The 23,593-nt window shown below is 53.9% G+C and overlaps 1 protein-coding gene across 1 annotated transcript in view; it reads right to left on the bottom strand.

Moving 5' to 3' along the window:
- Window positions 1-7,256: 7,256 nt before the first annotated feature.
- The window catches only part of CECR2 (CECR2 histone acetyl-lysine reader), a 114,393-nt gene continuing 98,056 nt past the window's right edge, over window positions 7,257-23,593 (bottom strand). Inside the window, exons 8-18 of the mRNA XM_081589909.1 lie at window positions 22,452-22,605; window positions 19,795-19,924; window positions 19,475-19,512; window positions 19,299-19,390; window positions 18,982-19,108; window positions 18,127-18,416; window positions 17,539-17,667; window positions 16,563-17,409; window positions 12,392-13,742; window positions 11,125-11,236; window positions 7,257-10,654 (exon numbers count right to left, since the gene is read on the bottom strand). Of these exons, the coding sequence (XP_081446035.1) occupies window positions 10,649-10,654; window positions 11,125-11,236; window positions 12,392-13,742; window positions 16,563-17,409; window positions 17,539-17,667; window positions 18,127-18,416; window positions 18,982-19,108; window positions 19,299-19,390; window positions 19,475-19,512; window positions 19,795-19,924; window positions 22,452-22,605 (3,276 nt within the window). The 3' untranslated portion in view covers window positions 7,257-10,648. The remainder of the gene's footprint in view (window positions 10,655-11,124; window positions 11,237-12,391; window positions 13,743-16,562; window positions 17,410-17,538; window positions 17,668-18,126; window positions 18,417-18,981; window positions 19,109-19,298; window positions 19,391-19,474; window positions 19,513-19,794; window positions 19,925-22,451; window positions 22,606-23,593) is intronic.

Genomic DNA, 23,593 nt, shown 5'->3' with positions numbered 1-23,593 from the left:
TGTCGCTGTAGTTTATTACACAAGGGCTGCGAGTTGTACTGAGTGATCTGGAATGCAGGAGCCACAGCCCTGCAGTGTTGGCTGACAGCTCCCTCTCTCTTCCTCTGCATCTGCTCCTTTTGACCAAACTCTCACCCCGAGACCCCCTCCCAGCCCGAAACTGTCCAGGGTCACCTCTCTGGAGGGGCTGACAGCTTGATTAAGGGAGGTGTATTAGATTTGGCAGCATCAGAAAAGGAGAAGGTGCGGGCCCGTGGGAGAGGAGTTGCTGTGTGTGTGGTGCATCAAGACTTAAAACCCTGTGTGACCTGAAGATAAAGTGTTTGTTCTCCACCCTCAGGATGACCTGAGTTGACTCAAGTGTAGCTTTGTCCTGAGTGGACGCAGCTGGGAGGATGCGCTGTCTCCTCACAGCTCACGGCCTAAACGTCACACTGGGCTCCACGGGTGGAGGGTGTGGGGCCGGGGGACCCGCAGCCTTGGGACTGCTGTCATGGTCCCCTTGAACTAAAACACAATCCTGCTTTTCCCCACATCAGTGCTAGGATGAACTAAGTTATTTACTCAGAATTAATGAGACCAAATCCTTGAACTGACTCAGTTGTGATGCAGTGACGACCCTGTCTGTTCGGGTGGCAGGCTCCTGAGCACTGGGGGCCTGGTCACCCAGGGATGGGCCTGAGAGGGGGAGGGCAGGGTGCGAGGAGGGCGAGCGGCTCCAGTGACGGCCACTCACACGCAGTGCTCCCTGCCGCCCTGGGCGACCCTGAAGAATGGGGGACCCTGAAGAATGGGGCTATGACCGGCGCCCTGCAAGAAGGCGGACCTGAGGGCAGGGTTCCGGGCCCCTCCCCCACACCTTGTCCCCTCCTCACTCCTGGGTGGGGGCTGTGCCACCAGCACCGAGGGACCCTCACCTGCACAGTCACTGATGCTGCTGTAGCTGTCCTCGAATTTCCAAAGCTACATCGAGAGACAGTCACTAGTTAAAGAGTCTCTCCGCCGTTTCGTCAAAATGACATCCCAGATTCCTTGTATGAACCACCCTGTGGGGTCTGTCACGGGAGGTCCTTCCCCTCTCGGGGCCTCCTTTACAAAATGACACACTGTCTGAGGGCCTAGCTCAGGGAGGAGCAGAGTGGCCCTGAGACAGGAGACCCCTCCGCCCCCGGCCTCCAGAGGCATCCCTTGTGGCAGCAGCTACGGAGCATCCAACACAGCCAGACGCTGGCTCGCTGACCACAGACTCAGGGTCTGAGCCTGGAGGCTGACGGCACCCCAACTGGGGAAGTCTGCTCTGATCCCACATGAAGGGGCAGAGGCCCAGCTCCCAGCAGCTCACGCCCATCAGGCAACTCCAACTGCAGATGCCGCTGGGGGCTGGAGTTGCATCCTGTCACAGGCCAGCACACTGCCCCACCCTGGCCCCTCCACCCTCCCTTGCTATTCAGCCTGGTCCCCATGGGCTGCCACTCACCCACCTGGGTAAACAAACCAAGCTCTGAAAACAGACTGCCAGGGAGGCTGAGGCCAGGACAGTGAAACAGCCCTAGCAAGAGTCCTTCCTTGCCGATCCCCAAGAACTGTCCCTGGGCAACGGGGAGCATGGGCAGAACTGGACAGTGTCTGCAGCTGATCTGTTTCCGTTCCTCAGCACAAAGACAGATCGACGGGATGGAACCCACAGCCCAAAAACAGTCAACTAATGCCTGACAAGGGAACCAGCAGCAGTGACGGCTCTTTAGTGAAAGGTGCTGGGAAAACTGGACATTGACTTGCAAAAGAGCTAGACTGCTGTCTTGCACCACTCACAAGACTAAAGATGGATCAAGCACCTGAGATCATAAAACTTCCAACAGCGGGAAAAGTTCCAGCCAGACACAGGAACCTAAAACACACACAACAGAAGGTAAACGAAACCAGTGATTCCACATCAAACTGAAAAGCTTTTGCACAGCAATGGAAACCATCCACAAAATGAAAAGGCCGCCTCCTTAATGTGGTGGGGCGGGGACACACCTGCAAGCATACGCCTGGTGTGGGGCTAAGACAAGAATTCACAGACAGCAGAAAACGCTCGGTGCACTGAATCATCAGGGAAACCACTAAGATCACCTTACAACATCTGTCACACTGGCCATGGATCGGTTAGAACATGGAGAGGGAACCCTTGTGCACTGCAGGTGGAAATGCACCCGTCCACAGCAGCATTATGTACAGTAGCCAAGGTGTGGAAGCAAAGTGTCTATGGACGGATGAATGAAGATACAATAAAAGTCACAAACACATACTGTATGATTTCCCTGGTACATAGAATCTATTAAAAAGTGCAAACACAGAAAAAAAGATGGGATATGTGGTTCACAGAGGCAGGAGATGGAGACTGAGTGAACTGGGTGAGGCCCCAGCGTGCAGTTACAAGGGCAGTATGTCCTGGCGGTGGTGCTCAGTGTGGAAACTAGTTCACGCTGTTCTGTGTGAGAACATTGCTAAGAGAGGAGATCCCAGATGTTCTTACCATTTTTGTAACTCGGAACAATGGCTGTTACACCCCGTGGTGATCATGCTGCAGTATGGAGTTGTCAGGTCATCGCGCTGAACACCTTGGATGCACACAGTGGCCAAATGTCACTCACCCTCGATAAAACCGAGAGAACGTGTCTGCTGTTGGACGATGCAACATATTCTTTCTATACGGCCGGTCTCGAACTTCCAAATGCACATTTACATGTGCAGATACGTGAACTGAGGCAGGGTGGCCACTCACTCCCACCACCTTCCAGAAAGAGCACGATGCACCTGCCTTGCGGGAACAGCTGCTGGAAGAAGTCATTGGCCACCAGGTTGATGGCCTTCTCCACGGTGACAAGGTCAGGTCACCACGGCCCCTGGAAGGGAATGGTGAGGACGGGGGGCCATCTGTAGCCACGGGGACCAGCTCCAGCCCGTGAGCTTCTGGAAGACTGGGGTCCTGGTGAGTCGGGGAGCTCTTCTGTTTTACTGAAGCCCCCTCTCTTTTCACTGATCCACTTGGCCTGTGCCTGCACTCCTCGCCGGTTGCCTGGTGCAGGTCCTACAAGTTACTTGTGTCTCACACATGTGGACCCATGTGATGACACGTGACCAATTCTCCAAACTAAGCCCAATTGTGAGATCCTGAGGGCCAGCGATGTGGGTCCCACGGCTTTGCCTTCACACTCAGGGCCCGGCCACATCAGCCCCTCGGTCCAGCCTCGTGTCCATTTCTCACGGAACAGTAATGGTGTGCGTCCCTGGCTGGGGACACTAAGGGGAAAGTGTTCACGCCCTCTGGGTCCTCAGGTCACCTTGTTCCCACACCCGGCGTCTCCTGTCCACCCCTCCCCTCTTGAATCTTCCTGTCGAGAGCCAGGTCACTGTTGGCTTCCCCAGGGTTTACTCTTGGCACCCAGGGGTCAGTCTGTCTCTTCCTTCAGGCTTCCTGTCCAGACCTGGACAGCAGTTTCTGGCACTCAGCCCACCTTTTTTGAAAGAGTCAACATCACCCTTTCAGAAAACCACTAAGTGCTGTTTTCTCCCCCGAAAACAAAGCCCTTGGAGGTGCCCATAACATGCCGGCCGCCCGGTTATGGAGACAGGCTCTCCAGACATCAGGACCTCCTCCCAGCGCCCAGTTTCTTCCGACGTTTTGATTCCAAGGCCCACAAGTTCCCAGAAGAGGGCAGACTGAGCATGTGGGCAGCTGGAGCAGCGGCCCCGGGTCCTCCCTGATGATATCCAACCAGGATGTGAGAGAAACATCTTCCCAGACCCATGTGAGAACCTCCCCAGTGCCCTGGACGCCGTGTGATTGTCGGCAATGCAGTTTCTGAGGCTACAAAACCTAAGTTACAGTCTGTCTGTTTCCATAAACAAGACTTTGGCTTGTTTACCAAAGTCCCATCCTGTTACCCCTTCTCGAGTGTCTGCCTCCACCTAAAAGAGTGACGTTCCACTGGGTTCCAAGGAGCCTGTCTCCCAAACTCCCAGATACGGGACCCACACGAGGTAAAGTGTGGCCACAAGCAGATCCTTGCAAGCTCTAACCATGCTTCTCTTCTGCTCAATGGACACCCTCCTTGTTGGAAGTGCATGTTCTTACTGTTGACGGTGGCTCTCATTCACCAAACACATAGCAAAGGGAACAGGATCAGAGGCGGGTAACGGTTTAAGCCAACAGTGTGTTTAAGCAAACAGCATGGGATCAGAAGCAGGTTATGACTTAAGCAAACAGGTCACACTCAGTTCTGACCTTAAGCCTGAAATGAAATTGTCTGAAATCTTTTTTGAAAGCTTTTACACGTGGCTGCAGGGGTAGGGACCGGTCAGAGAGCCCTGAAGCAGTGAACCCCCAAGCACGGAGCTGGCTCCCTCACAGAAGACCCTGGCCTCCCCGTGGGGCTGAGAAGGGGCTATGGGGACTGCTGGGGTCAGGGTGGGAAGCTGAGGAGGGGGACACTGGAACACCTGCGGGGCCAGGGCTAGGGAGCGGCCACGCCTGCCCGTGCTTCTCTCCCCCTTGGATTCCGCCCTGGCCATATGGCCGGCCTCCCCCTCACCCGCTGTGCTCGTGTCGAGTGTCTCATGGCAGGGCTCAGGGGGGCGACCTGTGTGTCCCCAATGACTTGGCCAAGACGCAGCTGCAGAAAGTGTGGACAGGAAACCTACAAAGGAATGGATGTGGGGGCAGGGGTGTGTCTCAGGGTGCGGGGCCCAGGAAGACTGGGGCAGGGCTGAGCAGTGGCTTGCTCACCCTAGCCTCGCTGGTCCACTTGCCCAGTGGCCGTGAGGGCTGCGGGGGTGGCACAGGCTTGGGGGTTGGGGGAGGGATTCAAGCCAGAACAAGGCTCAGAGGAGCCAGAACGGAACCAGTCAGGAATGGATCAGAGATTCTAGCCCTCCGGGAGTAGCCCCAGTCAGGGTCAACGCACACACGCTTCTCTCCAGTCAAGGTTACCATGCACAACGGTGTGTACACACACACACGCATACACCCGCTTCTCTCCTGACCCACCATGGATGGGTGGCTCGGTGCCGAGTTATGCTCACATGTTGCTGGCGTCCAGCCTCTTGCCCCATTTGCCTCCCTTTACTGTGAAGTCTGCAGGTAAAGTCGTGTCCTCCGTTCTGTCCTATGAGTGACCGCGTGAGTGCCAGGTGCACGGAAGGGATTTCGTTTCATAAACGCCGAGAAGTCACATCTTAGTTCCTGGGGCTGAGATGCAACGTGCTTTCCTCATGCCGACTCAAGCCTTGGATATGCTCCAAGAGATCAACTGCAGGGGTCTAAAAAACAACCGTCATCCTGCCACCCTGTCTGGAAGAAGCTTCAGACCCAAGCTCTGAGGAGTGGGCAGTGCTTTTCCAAACTGAAAGACTTCTTGAAGGCAGCTGCGTAGTACCCACATCAGAGACGCCACGGGATGGGTTCAGAACACCACAGCCGCCTTCCTGGCTCGTCTCTCACAGTCCCTCTCTCACCGAAGAGTTTTGCTAAAATAACCCAAGGCAACAAACAGTGAGCCTAGGTTGCAGAAGGGGAACAAAACTGGTACAACATAAGTCCCAGCACAGCCCAAAATACATAAATATTTAAATAATAATAAACCCAAAGGAAAACCACAAGGCCACAGACACAATGCCACAAGGACAGACTTTGGGGGCCCAGTGTTTGTGGGAGAGGATAGCCTGGGCCCACAGCCCAGAGGCATTCCGCCCAGGGGCGTTTCCAGAAGGGTTCAGGGTGAAGGTCGCCTCCAAGGGCCCAGCCCTGGGTGAATCTCGCCCTAGAGGTGCTCCCCATTTATAAAACTCAGCCACCTTTCCTCCCAGTGACAGGGAGAGGGTTAGAGACGAAAGCCATTACTGTTCAATACGAGGAAATCTTTGCACGTTTCCAGACATCAAATGGCGAGCACCACCGGAACTGAGACCAACCCACTCTTCACTTACAACTGGCTTCCTGTCTCTTCTTCCCTGGTTCCTCCCCACCAGCTCCCATTTCTTATTCCAGTCTGAAGCAAGCAAGGGTGTTGGGGATGGTACACCTGGGGCTTAACAAATGTAAAGGTCAAACAGTAATTCTGAAAATGGGGTGGATTAACTAACACGTTCCATGGAACCAGACTCCAGAGCTGACCAGTGGAAGACACTCTGTTTTGGTCTCAAGGAGACAGACCTGGGAAAACATACCCTGAGGGACTCAGCTAAGCTCTGGCTAAAACTAATAGAACATTCTGGCCTTTGGTGAGAAATTCATGTCACAGCGAGAGGGGTTGCAGCTAGGAATCCAAAAGTCAGAACCAGATTGTACCTGTGTTCAGGGTGTGGTGCTAGCCCACACGGGCCCACTCGTCAGGACAGCAAAGGGGGCCAGGGTCCCAGCTGCCTGCCCCCCCACCCCCCCAACCCCACTCCCCAGGCCAAGGAGACTCAGAATCAAGTGAGACAAACACTCCGGCTCGCTTCATGTCAAATTCGAGGTTTACTCATGACGTGCACTTTACTTTTTTTTAACGCAACTACTCCACTTGAAAACATGACTGATCTAGAACTTTACAGCAAAGTGTGGGGGACTGACGACACTGTGAACACGGCAGGACTGCAGTCTCACGACTGTATTAGCCAACACAGTGATAACAGACCAATGGGGACAACGTGACAACATACCTGCGGGTCACAAAGGTCACGGCCCAGGAAGCAAGAAATCACTTACAAGGCCGATGGTTTAAGGATAAAGCAGGCCAGGAATCGAGTGTCTGAAACGTCTTATAGCCACCTGATAAGAAGGTGGCCAATTTCTCCTCCCATACCCCCAACAACAACCCTCCCAGGGCACGCTGCTGTTCACAGGGCTTTGGCCCAGCTGGAGCTGCCCACTGCCCTCCTGGCCCCAGCAGCATGTTACCTACCGGCCCCAGCGCAGGTGTCGGCGAGGTGGGGTTTGCACCAGGGCCTGGGCAGTGAGGACGTCCCTGGGGACCCACACGCCTGGCTAGGCAGTGTGTACAATCCCCACACTGCTGAGGCCTGCCAGCCAGCGGTTCTCCATGGAGAACACCCGATCGCCTGTGCAGGGCCTCCCCACAATCCACACGGGGCCCTTGGTGACTGAGTGGGCCGCCTCTCTGGACGGCAGCACTGGGCCTCACTCAAACCTCTGTCCTGGTGGGACTTTGCCTCGACGATAAAAGACAATAGGGACGCGGGACACACACAACTCACACATCACCCTGCTCTTTTAAGAATGTACTTTATACAAAATAACCAATTCATATGGAAATAAATCTACAGACCGCCAAGGATCAAAAAGATTTTTAAAAAGTTGTTTTAAAAAATTATCCAACACACAGTATAGAACTAAGTACTGAGGTAAGTGTGGCTCTCAGTGAAACAGGGGATCAGCAGACCAGACAAAATATACACAATATAAAAATAAATAGCATTCCCCTTCCCAGTACTGGCCAGGATCACGCACAAGAATCTGCAGCAGGAGAGCGGGTGTGGGCCCAGCTGGTGGCAGCGTTCAGCACCTCACTCCCGGGCCCACCACCCTTTCCAAACACACAGGACACTCAGCTGGTTAAGAGGCTTTTCCACATCAGCCGCCAGGGAACAGCGAGGGAGAGACCAGGCGGCTGATGCCACTGACCATCTGCTTGGTCAGGGCCCATGAAGCACAGGAGGATGGAGCAGCTGGAGGTCAGGCTCTCACCCGCCTCACACGAGGACACAGCAGGGAAGGCCCAGCGCCCCAGGGAGAGTCCAGACCCAAAACAGGAACCAAGTCTCAGTTGAGGGCTCAGCCTCTGGCAGGGGAACCCGCACCCCGGGGTCAACGCTGAATAGCCTGACTCCCAGGCACCCCGCTCTCCATGGAGGGCACTCTGGCCCTTCCCCTGGGCTCTGCCTGACTGGCTGTAGCCGCTCCCCGAGTGTCCCTGCCTCGGTGCTGCTGGCTGAGGGATCCTGGGAGAATCCAAACCAGGACCTGAGAGCCGTGTGTGGGGCTGAGATGGAAACTTTCAAAAAGCGAGAAAACCCTGAGCCCACGTGGCCCACTCCTGGAACTGGCAGGAGTCGGCACAAGTCACAAGGATGCTCCCAGGGCCTGGGGGCCAGGCTGGCCGTGGGCTGAAGGCTCCCAGTGCACACGAAAGGTAGCCTTTCTGAGAGTCACCCGGCCCCGCCCAGGGAGGACGCCCTGCTGACAAGAGGCACGAGAGCCCCAGTAAGGCAGATGGACACAGCAGCAGTAGTCTCACTCTAAAGGCGGGACAAGAAAGTGTTCTGAGCAGGAATGCACGTGTCTGTTGTCACTCGGTCTCCACCTGTCTTCAGCCTAATGAATTTTAGCCAAGAGCTCTTCTTAAAGGAGGGGAAAAACTCAAGGCCAGAAACATTCCATAAGGCTCTTGTTTTCTCTCTGGATCTTTTCTCTTTCCTGGGTCTTGGGAAGACAGTTTCTAACATAACGACTCTAAGGTGAGCGGTGGGCAGGAGTCCTCCAAGGCCCTGACAGGTGGCAGTGGTCCCAGGGGAAGGCCCCCCAGGATCTCCTCCCAGGCTAGTTCTGGTCGGGAAGTGTGCACGGGCCCTGAACGGGGGTGGCCCTGTGGGGCAATGCAGCACGGAGCCGCACTCCCAACAGGGCTCCCCAGTGCCTAGCCTCTCTGCTCACCCTGAAGGGAGGCTCTGGGACAGCGGGAGATGGGGTCGGGGCTGCGGGCTGAGCCACTAGAGGGCTGTGCACGGTGGGCGGACGGCAAGGGCAAGATTGCCGTGGTCCTCCTGGCCCTGCCCCAGCCTGGCTGTGCTCAAGGCAAGGGTGCCTGAGGCCTTGCACCCAAGCCAGCTTCCACGCTGGCCGGAGCAGGCTCTGGGCCGGGAGCAGAGGCAAGGGCCACGGTCTCCCCTCCCAGCTGGTGCACACACACGGAGGCCGAGTGTGCCAAGCATGTTCCCTCACTGCTCGAGAGCAAAGCTGGATCTGTCCATGACCCTTCCCCATCCTTCCCAAATGGCAATGCTGATGTCCCCACCCAGAACCACATCACGCCCGTGACAGGGCTCCAACAAGAACCAGAATCCAATGAGAACACAGCCCCCAAACTTGCCCCACTTAAAAGCATGCCAAATTTAAAGTTTAAGTAAGTCTGTTAAAAAAAAAAAAAAAAATTCATGTTTCTGCGTATGTCTGGAAGGCATCTGCATTCCCAGCGCTCCCCTGCCCGAGCTCAGCATCTGGGCATCTGGAGCTGGCATCTGGTCTCCGCGGGAACTCTACTACTGGAAGCGCGGGTTTGCTCCAGCTTCAGCAAGGACGCTGGGGCTGGATGGAAGGTTCTCTTGGCCCCTCACACAGCTGAATTTATAAGAACAAGCGCAGATGAATCAACCAATGTTTTCTGCAAGCTTTTCTACTATCTCAAAGGCGTGCTTAAAAATATGCTATTTTTACAAAGACCTGTGACTTCAGGGTATCTCCCTTCAGTTGTTTCCTCCTTTGCTTTTGTGGGATATTCAAAAGCTTAAAACAGGAGTCCTAACTTTGGTGGCATCTCAGCTAAACTCAAAGAATGCTAAACAGGGAGAATCCAGTGTCGCTTGCTTCTAAAACCATAATAAAGTAACTGAATACTGTAAAACTGTTTCCTATCACAGACAAGTGACTTCAAGAACTTGTTCTTGACAGCTATTTTAAATCACCATGACTTATTTTACTATATTCACATAAAATGGATAAAAACTATATATACTGAAATATTCCTAAATTCAAGCTGTAAATCTATAGGATACATTTTTCCTATTAAAAACTGTGCAGCTTCTTTATTGACACTAAACATATACAAACCTGAGTAGTCACTGCCACAAACTGTGATTTGTGCAGGAAGCTTGTGACGCCTTCCAGACCACAGTCCCGGCAGGTCTGTGACGGGATGCGTCACTGCACCTTCCAACGAGCAAATGCTCCTGATACTGGTTCACACCTATCTGGCGGGCAGCTGGCCAGCCAGGAGGGGCACTGCTATCTCGGACCATGACCTGGGTGCCAGGCAAGAGGGGTGCGCCAGGCGAGGAGGCTGCCCGTGGGCAAGAGCCGTCAGAAGAACAGCAGCGGCAAGGTGTGCCCCTCCTGCAGCCCCCCAAGAGTTAAGTGGGAAAGGGCTGTAAACACAGGGGGTCAAGCAGGGCTGTGGGCCCACCGGCCAGACTCTATCCCCATCACCTGCCCTCCCCGCTGTATGTACAATACATTCACCACCGACAGAAATCATCATAAAGGCAACATGAAAACTCTGTAAACTGGACCCAGCTCCAAACACACCCACACAAGTAGTCCTGTCCCCAGACGGCTACCTGAGCGCAGCTGCCATGACAGCCCACCAGCACCACCCCCAGGTCAGGATGGTCTTTCCTGAACAAGCGTCCCAGGGCCTGGAAAAACCACCAGAGTCCAGCCTGTCTGGTCCCCACTTTCGCTCAGGACTTTGCGAGCGCGTGAGTCAGGAGGAGGGGCGTCCAGGCTTCAGGCCACACAATGTGATGCTGGTGACAGGAGAGGTGGGTGGGGCCGGGCCCCGTTCTCCACTTGCAGCTCTGTTTCCCGGGGGCTTGTCTCCTCCTGGAACTAGCTCTGAGTGAAGCAAAATACAGACAGTTTCAGCAAAACCGACACGTGTTACTGTTAAAAACAACAAAGCCAAGGAGCCACACACACTCCTCCCATCTAGGAAAATGGCCCAATTTTGCTTTGTTGGGGCAGTCCTGCCAGGTGTGGTTTCCGAGTCCTGGACCCTGACTCAGTCCAGTGGCCAAGGACTGCTGCCTCCAGGGAGACCGGGGATGGGGGTGGAGTTGGGAGAACCCAACTCTTCCAGTTGAGGCAGACAAGGAGTCACACCACAGGAGCCAGTCTGGGAAAGGAAATCTAACCCATCTCAGAGCTGGTGCCTGGGACAGGAGTGAGGGGCTGCCGGGGTGGGAGGGAGCTGCTCCCGAGGCCCTCTGGCCACACAGCCCACAAGACACAACCCCTTTCCAGGCACAGCCCCTGGAGCCACAGCTGCCCGGAACCACATGGACCTCACTGTCTACCATTCTGACCTGATCGAGTGGAAGCGTTGGGGGCTTCTGGGGGGGCAACTCCTCCTGTGATGCCGCTGCTGCCGGTGTCTTTGGGAACGAGGGCCGGGACTGGACTGAGGGCCCCTGCAGTCTAGAGACATGAGGAAGGAACAGTCAGGAATGCATGTGATGTCCTCAGTACAAAGGAAAAGGCGCATAGCCCCACCTGGACCAACTGGGTGAATGACACCCTGACCCGGGGGCTGCCACGTGAGGCAGGAAAGACATGCATGATGCTACCTGCATAGTGGTCCTGACAAAGGTGTTCACTCTGACTCTTAAATGTGAGTTAACAATGAGAAGAAGCCAGAGCCTGGGGCGCTCTGTCTTTGACAAACAGAATGCAAAGCCAATGTTGTAAATTACTGAGCAGGCACAGCTCCCAAATGTAGAGCCATGAACTGTGACTGGATCCTGAATGGGGAAAAATTAGAGCAAAACAGAGAGAGAAACGGCTACAACGACACTTCGGGGACAACTGGAGGCATCAGACAGTGCCTCCATCAGAGCACTAACACCAACTTCCCTGGCCAGGGTAGGGTCTGGGCTGCACCAGGAGGATGCCCTCAGTTAGGAGACACACCAAAGGCTCAGAAGAGAAGGCAAAGAACAGACAGGAGACATGCCATACATTCAGAGAGGGGTGAGCACACGCAGAGGGAAGGCCCTCAGCTGGGCTCTGGAGCTGAGAGGACCCGGGGGCACTCGGGTTCTCAGGGTGGTCTGTGCTGCTTTATGATGGGGTTTCCCAACCTTGACCTGGAGACTCCCTGGATCTCAGGTCATCTCGCTGGCCTCAAGACACAACTACTAGAATTATCAGGGAGTGGTATGTGGCCAGGTCTGGCTCTGAATACACTGAATTTTCATCCAGTGTCAGTGGAGAAATGAGGGGTGAGGGGTGAGACAAGGCTACCACCCGTGACCACCCACCCGGATCTGAGAGCCCCTCTCCCTGGTGAAAGTCTGCCCACAGCCCTAGAACTCTGGCGATTAGGTGTCCAAAACCTAACCCAACAGCACTGAAATGCCAATTCACTTTCATGAAGAAAAAATACCACACACAAAACTGGATTCTAATGCCAGTTTTGGCTTTCCCAGTAAGCCCCGAGCACACAACCCACACGCTCCTCCTGTGTCCAGACCACCCAAGTCGGTCTTTCATTCCCAAGCCCGCTTCTCTTCGGGAAACTAGCATCTACTCTGCTGCTTCCCGTAGCGAAAAGGGACTCAGCTGCAGCCTTACCCGGACGGTCTGTACATCTCCTGGAAGGACGCCCTCACCCCACTTCCGGGGCCCATCTGCTCCATCATCACGGCCTGGAAGTGGCCCAGGCCCTCCTCAGGGTAGCGGTAGAGGGGACACTCGGGGGACAGACCGTTGGGCTGGGCCGCCACGGGGCGGTGAGGCGAGTGAGTAGCCGAGGGGGAGACGTAAGCCCTGGGCTGGAAATGCGTGGCCGGCCGCTGCGTGGGGTAAGGCGGCCCGGCGTGCAGCATCACTGCGTGTGGCGGGAAGGCAGGTGAACCGAAGGCCATGCCCGGGCCGAGCGGGGCCGGGGGCGCGCCGTAGAGACACTCGCTGGCCGACAGGGAGCCCTGCCGCCTGGCAGCCGCGTTGTGGTTATCCAGGTCCAGGAACTCTTTGGGGCTCTCTGGCTGCTCCACAGACTCATCCTGCTTCCCCTCAGGCCCGGGGTTCTGCCCCTCAGCCGTCTTGGCAGCCACGGCGTCCACCCGCGTGGGCGAAGTTAAGGTAGCGCTCAGAGCCTCCACTGCGTCCACCCGCATCGGGGGGGTTAAGGCAGCACTGAGTGCCTCGCAGCCCTGCAGCCCGGTCACAGCACTCTTGTCGGGGAAGAGGGGCCTGGCAGGGGCGGGCTGAGCTGGTGGGGGCCCACTCGGGCTTACAGGGGCTGCGAGGTGTCTCGGCCAGTCTGAGAAGCCCTGTGGACACGAGTAGTAAGGAGTCCGCGGGTAGTGGTGGTAGGAAGGCTGTGGTGGCGGCTGGTAGGGATACCGCATGCCCTGGTGGGGGCGGTACCGAGGGAAGACTCCAGAATGAGGGTCATGAGACTGAAATGCCCGAGGGGAAAAGGGCGGAGGGTGTGGGACTGGAGGCTTGCCCCCCATCACAGGACCCACAGCCTGCAGGCCTGGGCCTACATGGTACCGTGTGGCGGAGCTGGGGAACTCCAAGCCGGGCGCGTACAGAGGGGAGCATGCAGGCTCTGCAGGTGGCCCAGCCTCGGGTGGTGCCCTGCCCTTGCCCTCGGACCCACACGGGGAGGCTTCCACCCGCAGTCCGTTTTCAGGCACCGGCCCCAGGTCTGCCAGGGTGCACGCCTGGGTGGGTGGGCTGGCGAAGCCGCTCCCTGAGAGCCAGGCAGACCTGACCGTGCTTGCTGGGCAGCTGTCCCCAGGTTCCGAGGACTCCGGCCTGAGCTCCAGGCCCTCTGGGCCCCTTCCTTGGGGTGAGCTCCGCCTGGCAAAGTCGGCCTGCAGAGGGGGCGCAGGGTGAGGTAGCTGCTTGAGGAACGCCCCTTCTGAAGCACCGACACTTGCTGGTCTCTCCTCGAGCCCGGGCAAGGGATCCGCTGCAAGGAAAGCAGAGACAAAGTCGCACCTGGAGAGCTGAAACCCCAGCACACGACAGGAACAGGGGGTCAATATGATGACAGTGTGCCCCCCACCCTGCCCCCCGGCTGTGATCTGTGTGCCCGACTCCAAGGAGGCAGAGGGTGCACTGGCTGATGTGCAGGCTGGCTGGGAGGCACCACCTTGACACTGAGGAGGAGAGACCAGGCCTGAGGACGCTGGGAAGGCTGGATCCCAACCCCATCCTGCAGTCAGGACACCCACCCAGGGGAGTACGAACAGGACTAGATGAATATTTGCTAAATGAATGACAACACCCGAGTGCTTGGGCTTCCTGAAAACAAGACATGGGCACTATATAACACTCCAAAGGGCATCTTCAAGGGATTAGAGAAGTTTAATAAACAATCATTAACCTACTGAACTCAAATGCTTAATTACAGACTCAGAATTCTTTACCTTGCTCTTGTTTTTGGCCATAAATGTGTCTTATTATTATGATCTCTCAGGGAGGGCAGAGTTGTTGCCCAAGGGTATCAAAATACGATTCTGGTCAGAGCTTACAGACAAGATCAAGAATTCAGACCTTTAAGATCAACTAGGACTGCTGGCTCCTAAAAAACTAATGCTGGCTTTAAAGATCACAGGTACAAGCTGCACAAGGATGATGAAAACGTGCACTTTTCATTATTCAGTCAAAAAAAACATGCCAACGTCTTACAACATACACAGAAATAAACGCAAAATGGCTTAAAGACATGACAGCATAAAAATCCTGGAAGAAAACATAGGCAAAACATTCTCTGACATTAACTGTCATAGGCCAATCTCCCAAGGCAGTAGAAATTAAAGCAAAAATTAAACTTGCAAGCTTTTGTACAACAAAGGAAACCATACAAGAAATGGAAAGACTATCTACGGACTGGGAGAATATAGCTGCGAAGGATGAGACCAGCAAGGACTTAATCTCCAAAATATACAAGCAGCTCATACAACTCAACCAGAAAACAAACCCAATCAAAATATGGGCAGAAGACCTAAACACACATTTCTTCAATCAAGACATACAGATAGCCAAGAGATCAAGATAAAAAGATGTTCATCATCACTGAACTAGAGAAATGAAATTTAAACCACAATGAGGTATCAACTCACACCAGTCAGAATGGACACCACTAAAAAGTCTACAAATAATAAACAGTGGAGAGGATGTGGAGAAAGGGAACCCTCTTACCTGTTGGTGGGAATACAAATTGGTACAAACATTATGGAGAATAGTGTGGAGGTTCCTTAAAACACTAAACACAGAGTTAACATATGATCCTACAATCCCACTCCTGGGCATATATTTGCAGAAAACCATAATTCAAAAATATACACGCATCCCAGTGTCACTGCAGCACTATTTACAATAGCCAAGACATGGAAACAACCCAGATGTCCATCGACATATGAATGCATAAAGATGTGGTACGTATATACTGTGGAACATTACTCAGTCATAAAAAAGAATGAAATAATGCCATTTGCAACCATATATATGGACCTAGAGATTACATACTAAATGAAGTAAATCAGAAAGAGATAAATGTATGGCATCACTGATAAGTAGAATTTAAAATATGACACAAATGAAGTTATCTATGAAACAGAGACGGACTCGCAGACATAGAGAACACACTGTTACTGCCAAGAAAAAGGGTGGGTAGATGGAGAGCGATGGACAGGGAGATTGGAGTTGGCAGATACAAACTATTATAAACAGAATGGATAAACAAGGTCTGACCTAAGCACAGAGAAGTAACATTCAATATCCCGTGATAAACCATAATGGAAAGGAATGTATCTATGTATAACTGAATCACTCTGCTGTACAGCAGATATTAATTAGCACAACACTACAGATCAGCTATACTTCATTAAGAAAAAATAAAATGCAAACAAAACAACACAAACATCATGGCAACTAAGCAGACAGACTGCTCCGGAGACTCTTCCTCTAAAGCTCTGAATTCCAGTCACGTCTGAAATCATGCCTGGAAAATCGTGCTGCAGGTGGCATTCACAGAGTCAGCCTCCCCTCCAAGAAATCACTAGAAGGGAGTCTGCGCTCCTGGCTCACCACCCAGTTTACAAGGAACCATATCACACTCTGTAGACACCCAGGTGCCACGGCTCCCACACGGACACAGGCTAGATGTCCGTCCTCAACCGGTATAAGTCACACAGGGGAGGTCCACCACCCTTCTCCTGCACTTGGGTTTATTACTCTTGTAAACAGCATTTCTAGAACCCTCTTGATGACATGCCCATTTCACTACTGCTCCCCACCCTCAGTGCATGCAGATGTGGGCCCGACGAGAACGGCATGCAGAGAATTGGGCCAGGAGTGAAGCCCTGAGAACATGTTCCCTGAGGGTCACTTCAGCAGTCCTTTTCAAGTGGGGCTGGGCGACGCAGAACTTGGACACACGGATACCAGGTCCGTTATGTCGGGTTCGAATCGGTCTCCCCACTTAAGAGCTGGATGAAGGCAAATAACCATCTTTGTGCCCTGGAGCTTCCATCCATACAAACAAGAATACTAGTCACAGCTCCCTCAAGGTTATCTTGAGAGTGAAGTGAGCGAGCACGGGAAGGCTCAGCACGAGTGGAGACACTGCAAGCACTGCAGCTGTGCGGCATGGTCACCGCAAACCCTGACCGTGGCCGGCTCAACTCAGAGACATTCAAGTGAAAGGGATCCGAGGCCATAAAAAGACGGGTCACTAATTAACAGGGCAGATGCGGGGGCGGGGGGGGCGGCGTGCACACATTACCTTGGCCGTTCTCAGGCTCCTGCACATCACTGCTGTCCTGTGTCCTCCCAGAGTCCCCCGAGACAGGCTTGGGGGCCACTAGGCCCATGGGTGGGAAAGGGCCAGGCAGGCGGGAGGGTGCAGGCTGGTGGGGGGGTGCAGGCTGGTGGGGGTGGTAAGGCACACCTGGCGGGCACCCGCGGGAGGAGAGCTGCTGCATGGCCAGCATCTCAGGGCTGTCCAGCATGGAGTCCCCACCCTGCACGCCCCGCAGGGCTGGGGCCGGCGCTCCAAACAGAGAACCCAGTGCTGGGGCTGCAGGGGGCTGGAGCCGCTGTCCGCCAGGTTTACATGGGGGGTGCAGGTACCCTGAAGGAGGAACGCCGTGAGGTAGGAAGCCGGATTGTTCTGTCCACTGGTTTGGGGGGAGGGGAGGTCTCATCACTCGGGAATCCATCATGTGACCCAAAGGGTGGGGCTGGTGAGAAGGTCCTGGCCCCATGGGGGGCTTCTCGTCTGGCCCCAAGGGTCCTGGGTTTGCAGCACTGTGGCTCCCGTTCCAGACCGCAGAATGCACTCGGCTCAGGTACTTGTAGGGTCGGTACATATGGCCGGGAGGGACTTCTGGGCTCTCGGGGAAGTCTGGGGGTCGGGCTGGAGCACCCCCGTGCCTGGGAGGAAGGAGCCCTGGCTGGAAATGAGCAGGGGGATACACATGCCCGTCCTGGCTGGAGCCGCTCATCTGACCGAGCGGCAAGGGTCCAGGTCGAGAGCCCATGTCAGCAAGGGGGGCCAGCCCTCCGCACGCCAGCTTCTCATCAGGGGGGCCACACCCAGGGCCTCGGTGGTGGTTAATTCCAGCTGGAGGCTGGCAATAGAAAAAGGGAAGCTGTGTTAACCCCATGGTTATGGGGACTACGAATTCAATTTACCCTGGGGAGAGATGGTATTTCTGGAACACATCTTTGCACCTGCACGTGCTGAGCAGTCTGCTTACCTGTACCGCCAGAGGTGGGGGCTGCGGGCCAGGCCCACGGGCGGGCGGCCCCGGGGCTCCAGAGGAGACACTGACTTCAGCAGGGTCCGACCCTCGGAGAGGACAAAACGCTCCCTGTCCTGCTGGCCTCTGGAGGGCACGGGGCAGAGGGAGGGAGGAGGAGGAGAGAGTACACCCTTCACGTCCTGAAGACCAGGCTCCGGCTCATGGAGGAGCCCCACTGCCCCGGCCTACAGAGGGCGGAGCAGGGGCTTCCATCCCCACCCCCAGAGCCCCTCCCCGCTGCTCCCCGCGAGAGGTGCATTTATGTACTGGATGTACCCAGAGCTTTAACTTACAAGGAGTGAGATTTTAGTTCAAATTTTTGCCCCATTGAGGATGTGTAGTTCTAATGATTAACAAGAAGTATTTAAGACAGATGAAGACTAAATGAAGATGGGGGAGAACTTCACACCCCCCCAGTCCCCAGTCAGGAGAAACCACTATGGGATGAAGCTGATCCTTGCTGGCTAGCTTGAGAAGAGAGGCTGGCTAGGTCCACTGAGATGCAGGGGCCCAGAGGAGGCAGCAGCCGTTTGAGGCACCCACCTGGCCAGGGGGCTGTACGGAGCTGCTCTGACTTGCCCCAGAGGCAGCGGCGCGGCGGCCCAGGGGCAGCGACTTCCCTCCGTTCTCCGCGGGCTGCCTCCGGCCCGGTGCCTCCGAGTCCCGGGAGCGGGTGCACACGTGACCCCGCGCACCCCGCCCCCGCCTCTTCTCCCGCCTCTCCTCCTCCCGCATCCACGGCTCCTCGTCTGTGTCGCCGTCCTCCCCAGGAAAATGCTTCAGCATCGCCCGGTGGAAGCACCTTTCCAGGTTGTCCGACATCTTGGTGTACTCTGTGGGGGACAGAGGTCTGAGCCCCTGCACCAGGCAGGCCCCCAGACCACCTCCCCCCAGTCAACTGCGAGTCTGCCAGTCTTCAATGCTTCCTGCTTTCTAGGGCTACAGATACGAGACGGGACACAATTTCTGGCCTATGAAACTGTCCAGCCTGTGTGGTTGGCGCAGTGGCCCCAGGACCCCAAACCAGTAAAAATTTAATTCTTCAATGCCAAACTGCAGAAACATTAAGTACAATCACTGAACCTCCAAGCTTCGGCACCTGCAGCGACACTGGCTGCATCATCCAAGGTCTGCCCTGTGACTCTAAGACGGTGGGTGAGCAAGGCCCAGGATGACCAGGCCCAAGACGAAAACCGGGGCAGCAGCCGCCACGCCTCTGGCCGTGGAGGACGGACAGGGCCCAACACAGCCCAGCCCATGGCTTCAACACACCCTCTCTTCACAGTCCTGAAAAACGGCTAAACCTGGAGAAAGTCCGTTTCCTCATCTGGATACACCTGTTTTTCTTGGTCCTGCTGCTGCAGCAGGCTAGAACCACAGCACCCCTCCTCCACTCACCGCTGCTCTCCCCATTGTATTTTCGACAATTCCTGAACATAGTCTTCATGTCGTTCACAAACTCCTCCTTGGTACAGTATAAACCTCCATTCAGTTTCTTCTCCATGCTTGAAATATCCATGGGGACCTACAACAGGCCACACTCGTTATTATCTGCTGGAGGAACAGTGCTTTATAGTCCGCACCCCACCAGGAGCTGTTTGAAAGCCTGGGAAGCATCCAGCACCCAGCCCTGAGGAGCGCCAGCTGATTACACAACAACACAACCACCACAGAGGCACACGCCACAGTCGTACAGCTGACAAGGCCGCCTCTACCTTAATGATCTGGTAGTAGTTAGGGGCATACGATTCATCCACTGGTTCCAAAAAGGGCCAGGAATCCTTGTGAGCCTTCACCACGTCCAGAACTGAGGGCCAAAGAACAGAGCAGGGTCAGCACCCGCACCTGGGAACACACTCAGTGCAACACCGAGTGGGGCGTGTGAACTGACCTTTGTACATGGCGGTGAAGTCATCATCTAGCTCGAAGCTGTGCATCAGAGAGGGAGAAATCAGCAGTGACTGAGACCCCCCTGCTCTCCCCAGGGCCCTAGATTCAACCTGACACATAGCTCTCCGGACCAAGACTTGGAACAGTCCCCAGTGAACTTCTGTAAACCTCTGCTAAGGTAAGTCTGTAACACTGACGACCTCCAGAAAACACGAGGGAGTGAGGGTCAGCACACTCATCCCCTCCCTCATCTACACAATGACAGCTGGCCCGACCCCGCACCAGGCAGCTGAGGAGGGCTGGGGGCCACTCCACACTCACGGGTCTCTCGTCCTCTTCTCGGCCCGAGGTGGGGACTGGGGGTCCAGATGGGACAGCTGGGGGGGCAGCGCCTTCCCCTGGGCCAGCAGCCAGGCCCGCTCCTCCCTGAGCCGTCGCCTCTTGGCTCGATCTGCAAGAACACAGCACAGGCCGGTCAGGACTCCACAAGGGAGACGCGTGCTCGACTGCGCCCTCTGCCAACCTCTCTGTGCTGAGAGGACAGTGCTAGAGAGAGAAGGCTTTATGGACTCCTGTCCTGGGAGTCACAGAGCAGGGGGTCAGGGAGGCAAGCGGGCCCTGGTGGGCAGGGGAAGGAACAAGAGAGAAGGAAAGCAGGTTAAGAGGGAAAGGGGAAGCAGAGGGCCGACAGATGGTCACCCTCGCTGACCACCTCCAGCCCACTCTATGTTGCCCACATGAAGACAGTAAGTATCTCCTGCTTAAGACCAACCTCAATCCAAACATACCAATAGTGTACAAGCCCTATGAAATGCTCACACTGGTTATCCTCACTCTGTGGCCCCCACCCCCCTGGCACAGCTGCCCACCCCATCCACACCGGTGCCGGAGGTGCAGGGGAAGTGAAGAAGCCAGCTGGACAGGCCAGGAGCTGGAAAGGGGAGGCATTTTCTGGCTCCCAGACATGGCCACGAGAAACACACTTGCCAGTGCACTGCTGGCCTGCTGGCAGTGGGCAAGGAAGAAGCAAGGGCTCGGGACACTATCAGAAGGCAAGACACGTGATGGAGGGATAGGCGGGAAGGTGCCCAGTGGGAGCAGACACGGCCCGCAGACACCCGCTCCCACCAAGCTCCCTCTGCTCCAATTTTATGCCCGAGTAAAAACAAACTTGTATGTGTAAGAGAATCTATACCTGCTTTAATTAATCAGAGGCATTTTGCTATTAATAACTTTTATTAAAATTGGTTTCTAAGAAAGAGAATGATTTCAAGCTTAAAGAAAAGTATAACTAAATTAACGCACATCCATGTATCAAACTGTTAAACATCAGGCCTCATGAACTCAGTTCAGGATTTCACAACTAGCAACCAGCCAACTGATTCTTCATGTCCTAAGAATCACTGTCTGGACTGACACTCCTCCCCGGGGCCCTCAGGCGGATGCGGTGTCGGTGCCCCTCCACGGCTACAGCGACTCTTCCACAAGTGATGCCACCACCTCACTCACTCCCACGTCGTGACGTGATGAGTATAACGTGGAATTCTGATGCTTCTGTTAGCCTGTTCCAGACAGGAGCGAACTAATATTTACTACTTGTCAACATGTGGCCAACAAGTTCCTTTGATTTTTAAGTAAAAATAAGACATTTTTCATTTGCACCAAGAATCATATTGATTAATGTATTCTCCATTTCGTTTCATTATTTTCTGCTATTTTTCAGGCAACTTCATTATTGCATCTTCCCAAAACTATCATTTTGAGCAAAGAACTGTTTCAGGTGCCGTTTACAGCCTTCCAGGAAACTGAAATTTTTTTCCTTTAAGAGAATTCTGTAAAGACCAAAACAAATGGAAACCCAAGGGTGCAATGTCTGGTGAATACGGTGCATGAATCAGAACTTCCCAGCCAAGCTGTAACAGCCTTGCCCAGTCATCAAAGAAACATGCAGCCTTGCCTTATCCTGATGGAAGACTCTGCGTTTTCTGTTCACTAACTCTGCACGCTTTTCGTCGAGTTTTGCTTTCACTTGGTCTAACTGGGAGCCGTACTTGTCGGAATTAATCGTTTGGTTTTCCGGAAGGAGTTCATAACAGAGGACTCCCTTCCAATCCCACCATATACATATCACCTTCTTTGGATGAAGACCAGCCTTGGTGTAGTGGTGAGGCTTCCATTTGGCACTTTTAAATATTTTCATTCTCTGTTCTCACTGTGTTCATCCATTCTTTCCCCCACTTTGGTGAGCATCTTTATGACCATTACTTTAACTCTTTATCAAATAAATTACTTTTTTCTGAGGTTTTAATCTCCTGTTTGGAACATATTCTTCTGTGTCTTCATTTTGCTAGACCCTCTGGGTTGGTTTCTATGCAGCAGATGAACAACCACCTCTCTGTCCTAAAGGCGGAACCTCACAAAGGAGACCAGCCTTTGTGTTCAGCCCTGCCCAGCTCTTGGTCATCTCTCAACTTCCTGTGGTGCTCATCCAGACAGTCTGATGTATTTTAGTAAGTCCCAGTAGTTGAGAACATGCAAAGACCTGTCAGTGTCCGAAAGTGGGGTACCTCAGCACCTAGATTCAGGAGGTCGAGGTGAGGTGAGTGAAACTGTGTGATGGTGCCAAGAGGTGTGAACCCCAGTGACAGAACAAGTCAGTCGGGATGTGAGGCACCATGTGCTTGACCACAGTCCAGTCCATGATGCTGTGCTGTGTATGCGAACAAGTGTGGTACAGGCTACATCAGTGCATTAAAGACACTAAGGGTTCTAGAATCGCTATCAAGGTCAGAATGGAGTTAGCCTATTACAAATCAGAAGGCAGTAACTGGGAAAGCGAGGTGTCATCACATTATAAGGCCAGATGTAGCCCAGCCGAAAAGGTGGGACGGAAGGAACCCAGAACAAGGGCAAGGACACTGCAGGGGCAGGCCCCAGGGCCCCCGCCCCCACACTCGACCCAGCAGAGCCACTCCTACCTTCCACAGCCTTGACCCTCTCCTCCAGCTCCCGCTTCCTCTCCTCCTTCAGCAGCTGCTCCTGTTCCTTCTTCTGCACCGCGAGAAGGATCTGGCGCTCCTCCTCCTCCTCCCGGCGCTTCTGTTTTTCTATCCTGCTGAGCACAGGGGTCTCCTGCGAGGAGCCAAGAAGCTGAGTCAACACGTAATAAAGCAAAACCAGGCCTTTGCTCTGAGTAAAGAGTCCACATTTTCTCTCCCACACACAGCATTAGACAGCTGGATGACTTCTGCCTTAAATGCAAGTTCATCCTGTCATCTGTGCAATCAAAGAATGAGTACAGACACACACTCACAAGACACAATGGGGAATGAACAGGGGCGAGCTGGGCCCAGTGGTCACACAACTCATCGTCTCTGGGAAACAACCTTCTGGAGAGGAGGCTAGAGTGGAGAGGAGGCACCGATCTCCCCTAAGTAACAAAGAAAGGGGGAGACAGCACAGACAACTTCAGTCATCTGCACGCATCAGAAACTCCTCATTTCTGTACTTTTCTCTACTAATCAAGCAATTAAAAAAAAGGAGGGTTCGGTGGGAAGGGCCACCATTTTGTCTTAAGGAATAGAAAAGAGATGAAATGACAGCACAGAGATGCACCTGCCTAAGAAATTTGAGGAACAAAAAAATAACCAGGACCACTACCATCAATAGTTTCTGAAAGTCTGTTTCCAATAGCTCTAGTTCTGAGCCATCTGTAGCCCACAAAACTCAAGCTAGGGCTGAAATCATTATGTTCAATTTCTTCCCTGGACTTCTGTGCTGATGTGTAAGGTAAAACTTTTTCTTTTTTTAAATTATTATTGAAGAGGTAATAATTGTTACCTGTAATAACAGAGAATGCCTGTAAGATGCACAGATACAGAAAAAAGAATCAGGTGTCTGCAAAGGGAAAATGCACATTACACTAGCAAGAAACATCAATTATTCCAAGTCAGGTGAAACTAAGTCAGGAATATGTTTTTCTTTTCAATAGAAAGAATATCTAAGAATTTTCTACATAAATATCTTCATTCTGTGGAAATTACACAAGTGGTCTTGAAGTGGAGAGAAAAAGATGATAGCAGACTGCCATCCAAATGAAAAGTGTTAGTCATGTCTGACT

This window comes from Giraffa tippelskirchi, chromosome 4 (genome assembly GCF_054371585.1).
Source record: "Giraffa tippelskirchi isolate mGirTip1 chromosome 4, T2T-mGirTip1v1.2.pri, whole genome shotgun sequence".
NCBI classification, from domain to species: Eukaryota; Metazoa; Chordata; class Mammalia; order Artiodactyla; family Giraffidae; genus Giraffa; species Giraffa tippelskirchi.
This window is presented reverse-complemented; position numbering and strand designations above follow the sequence as displayed.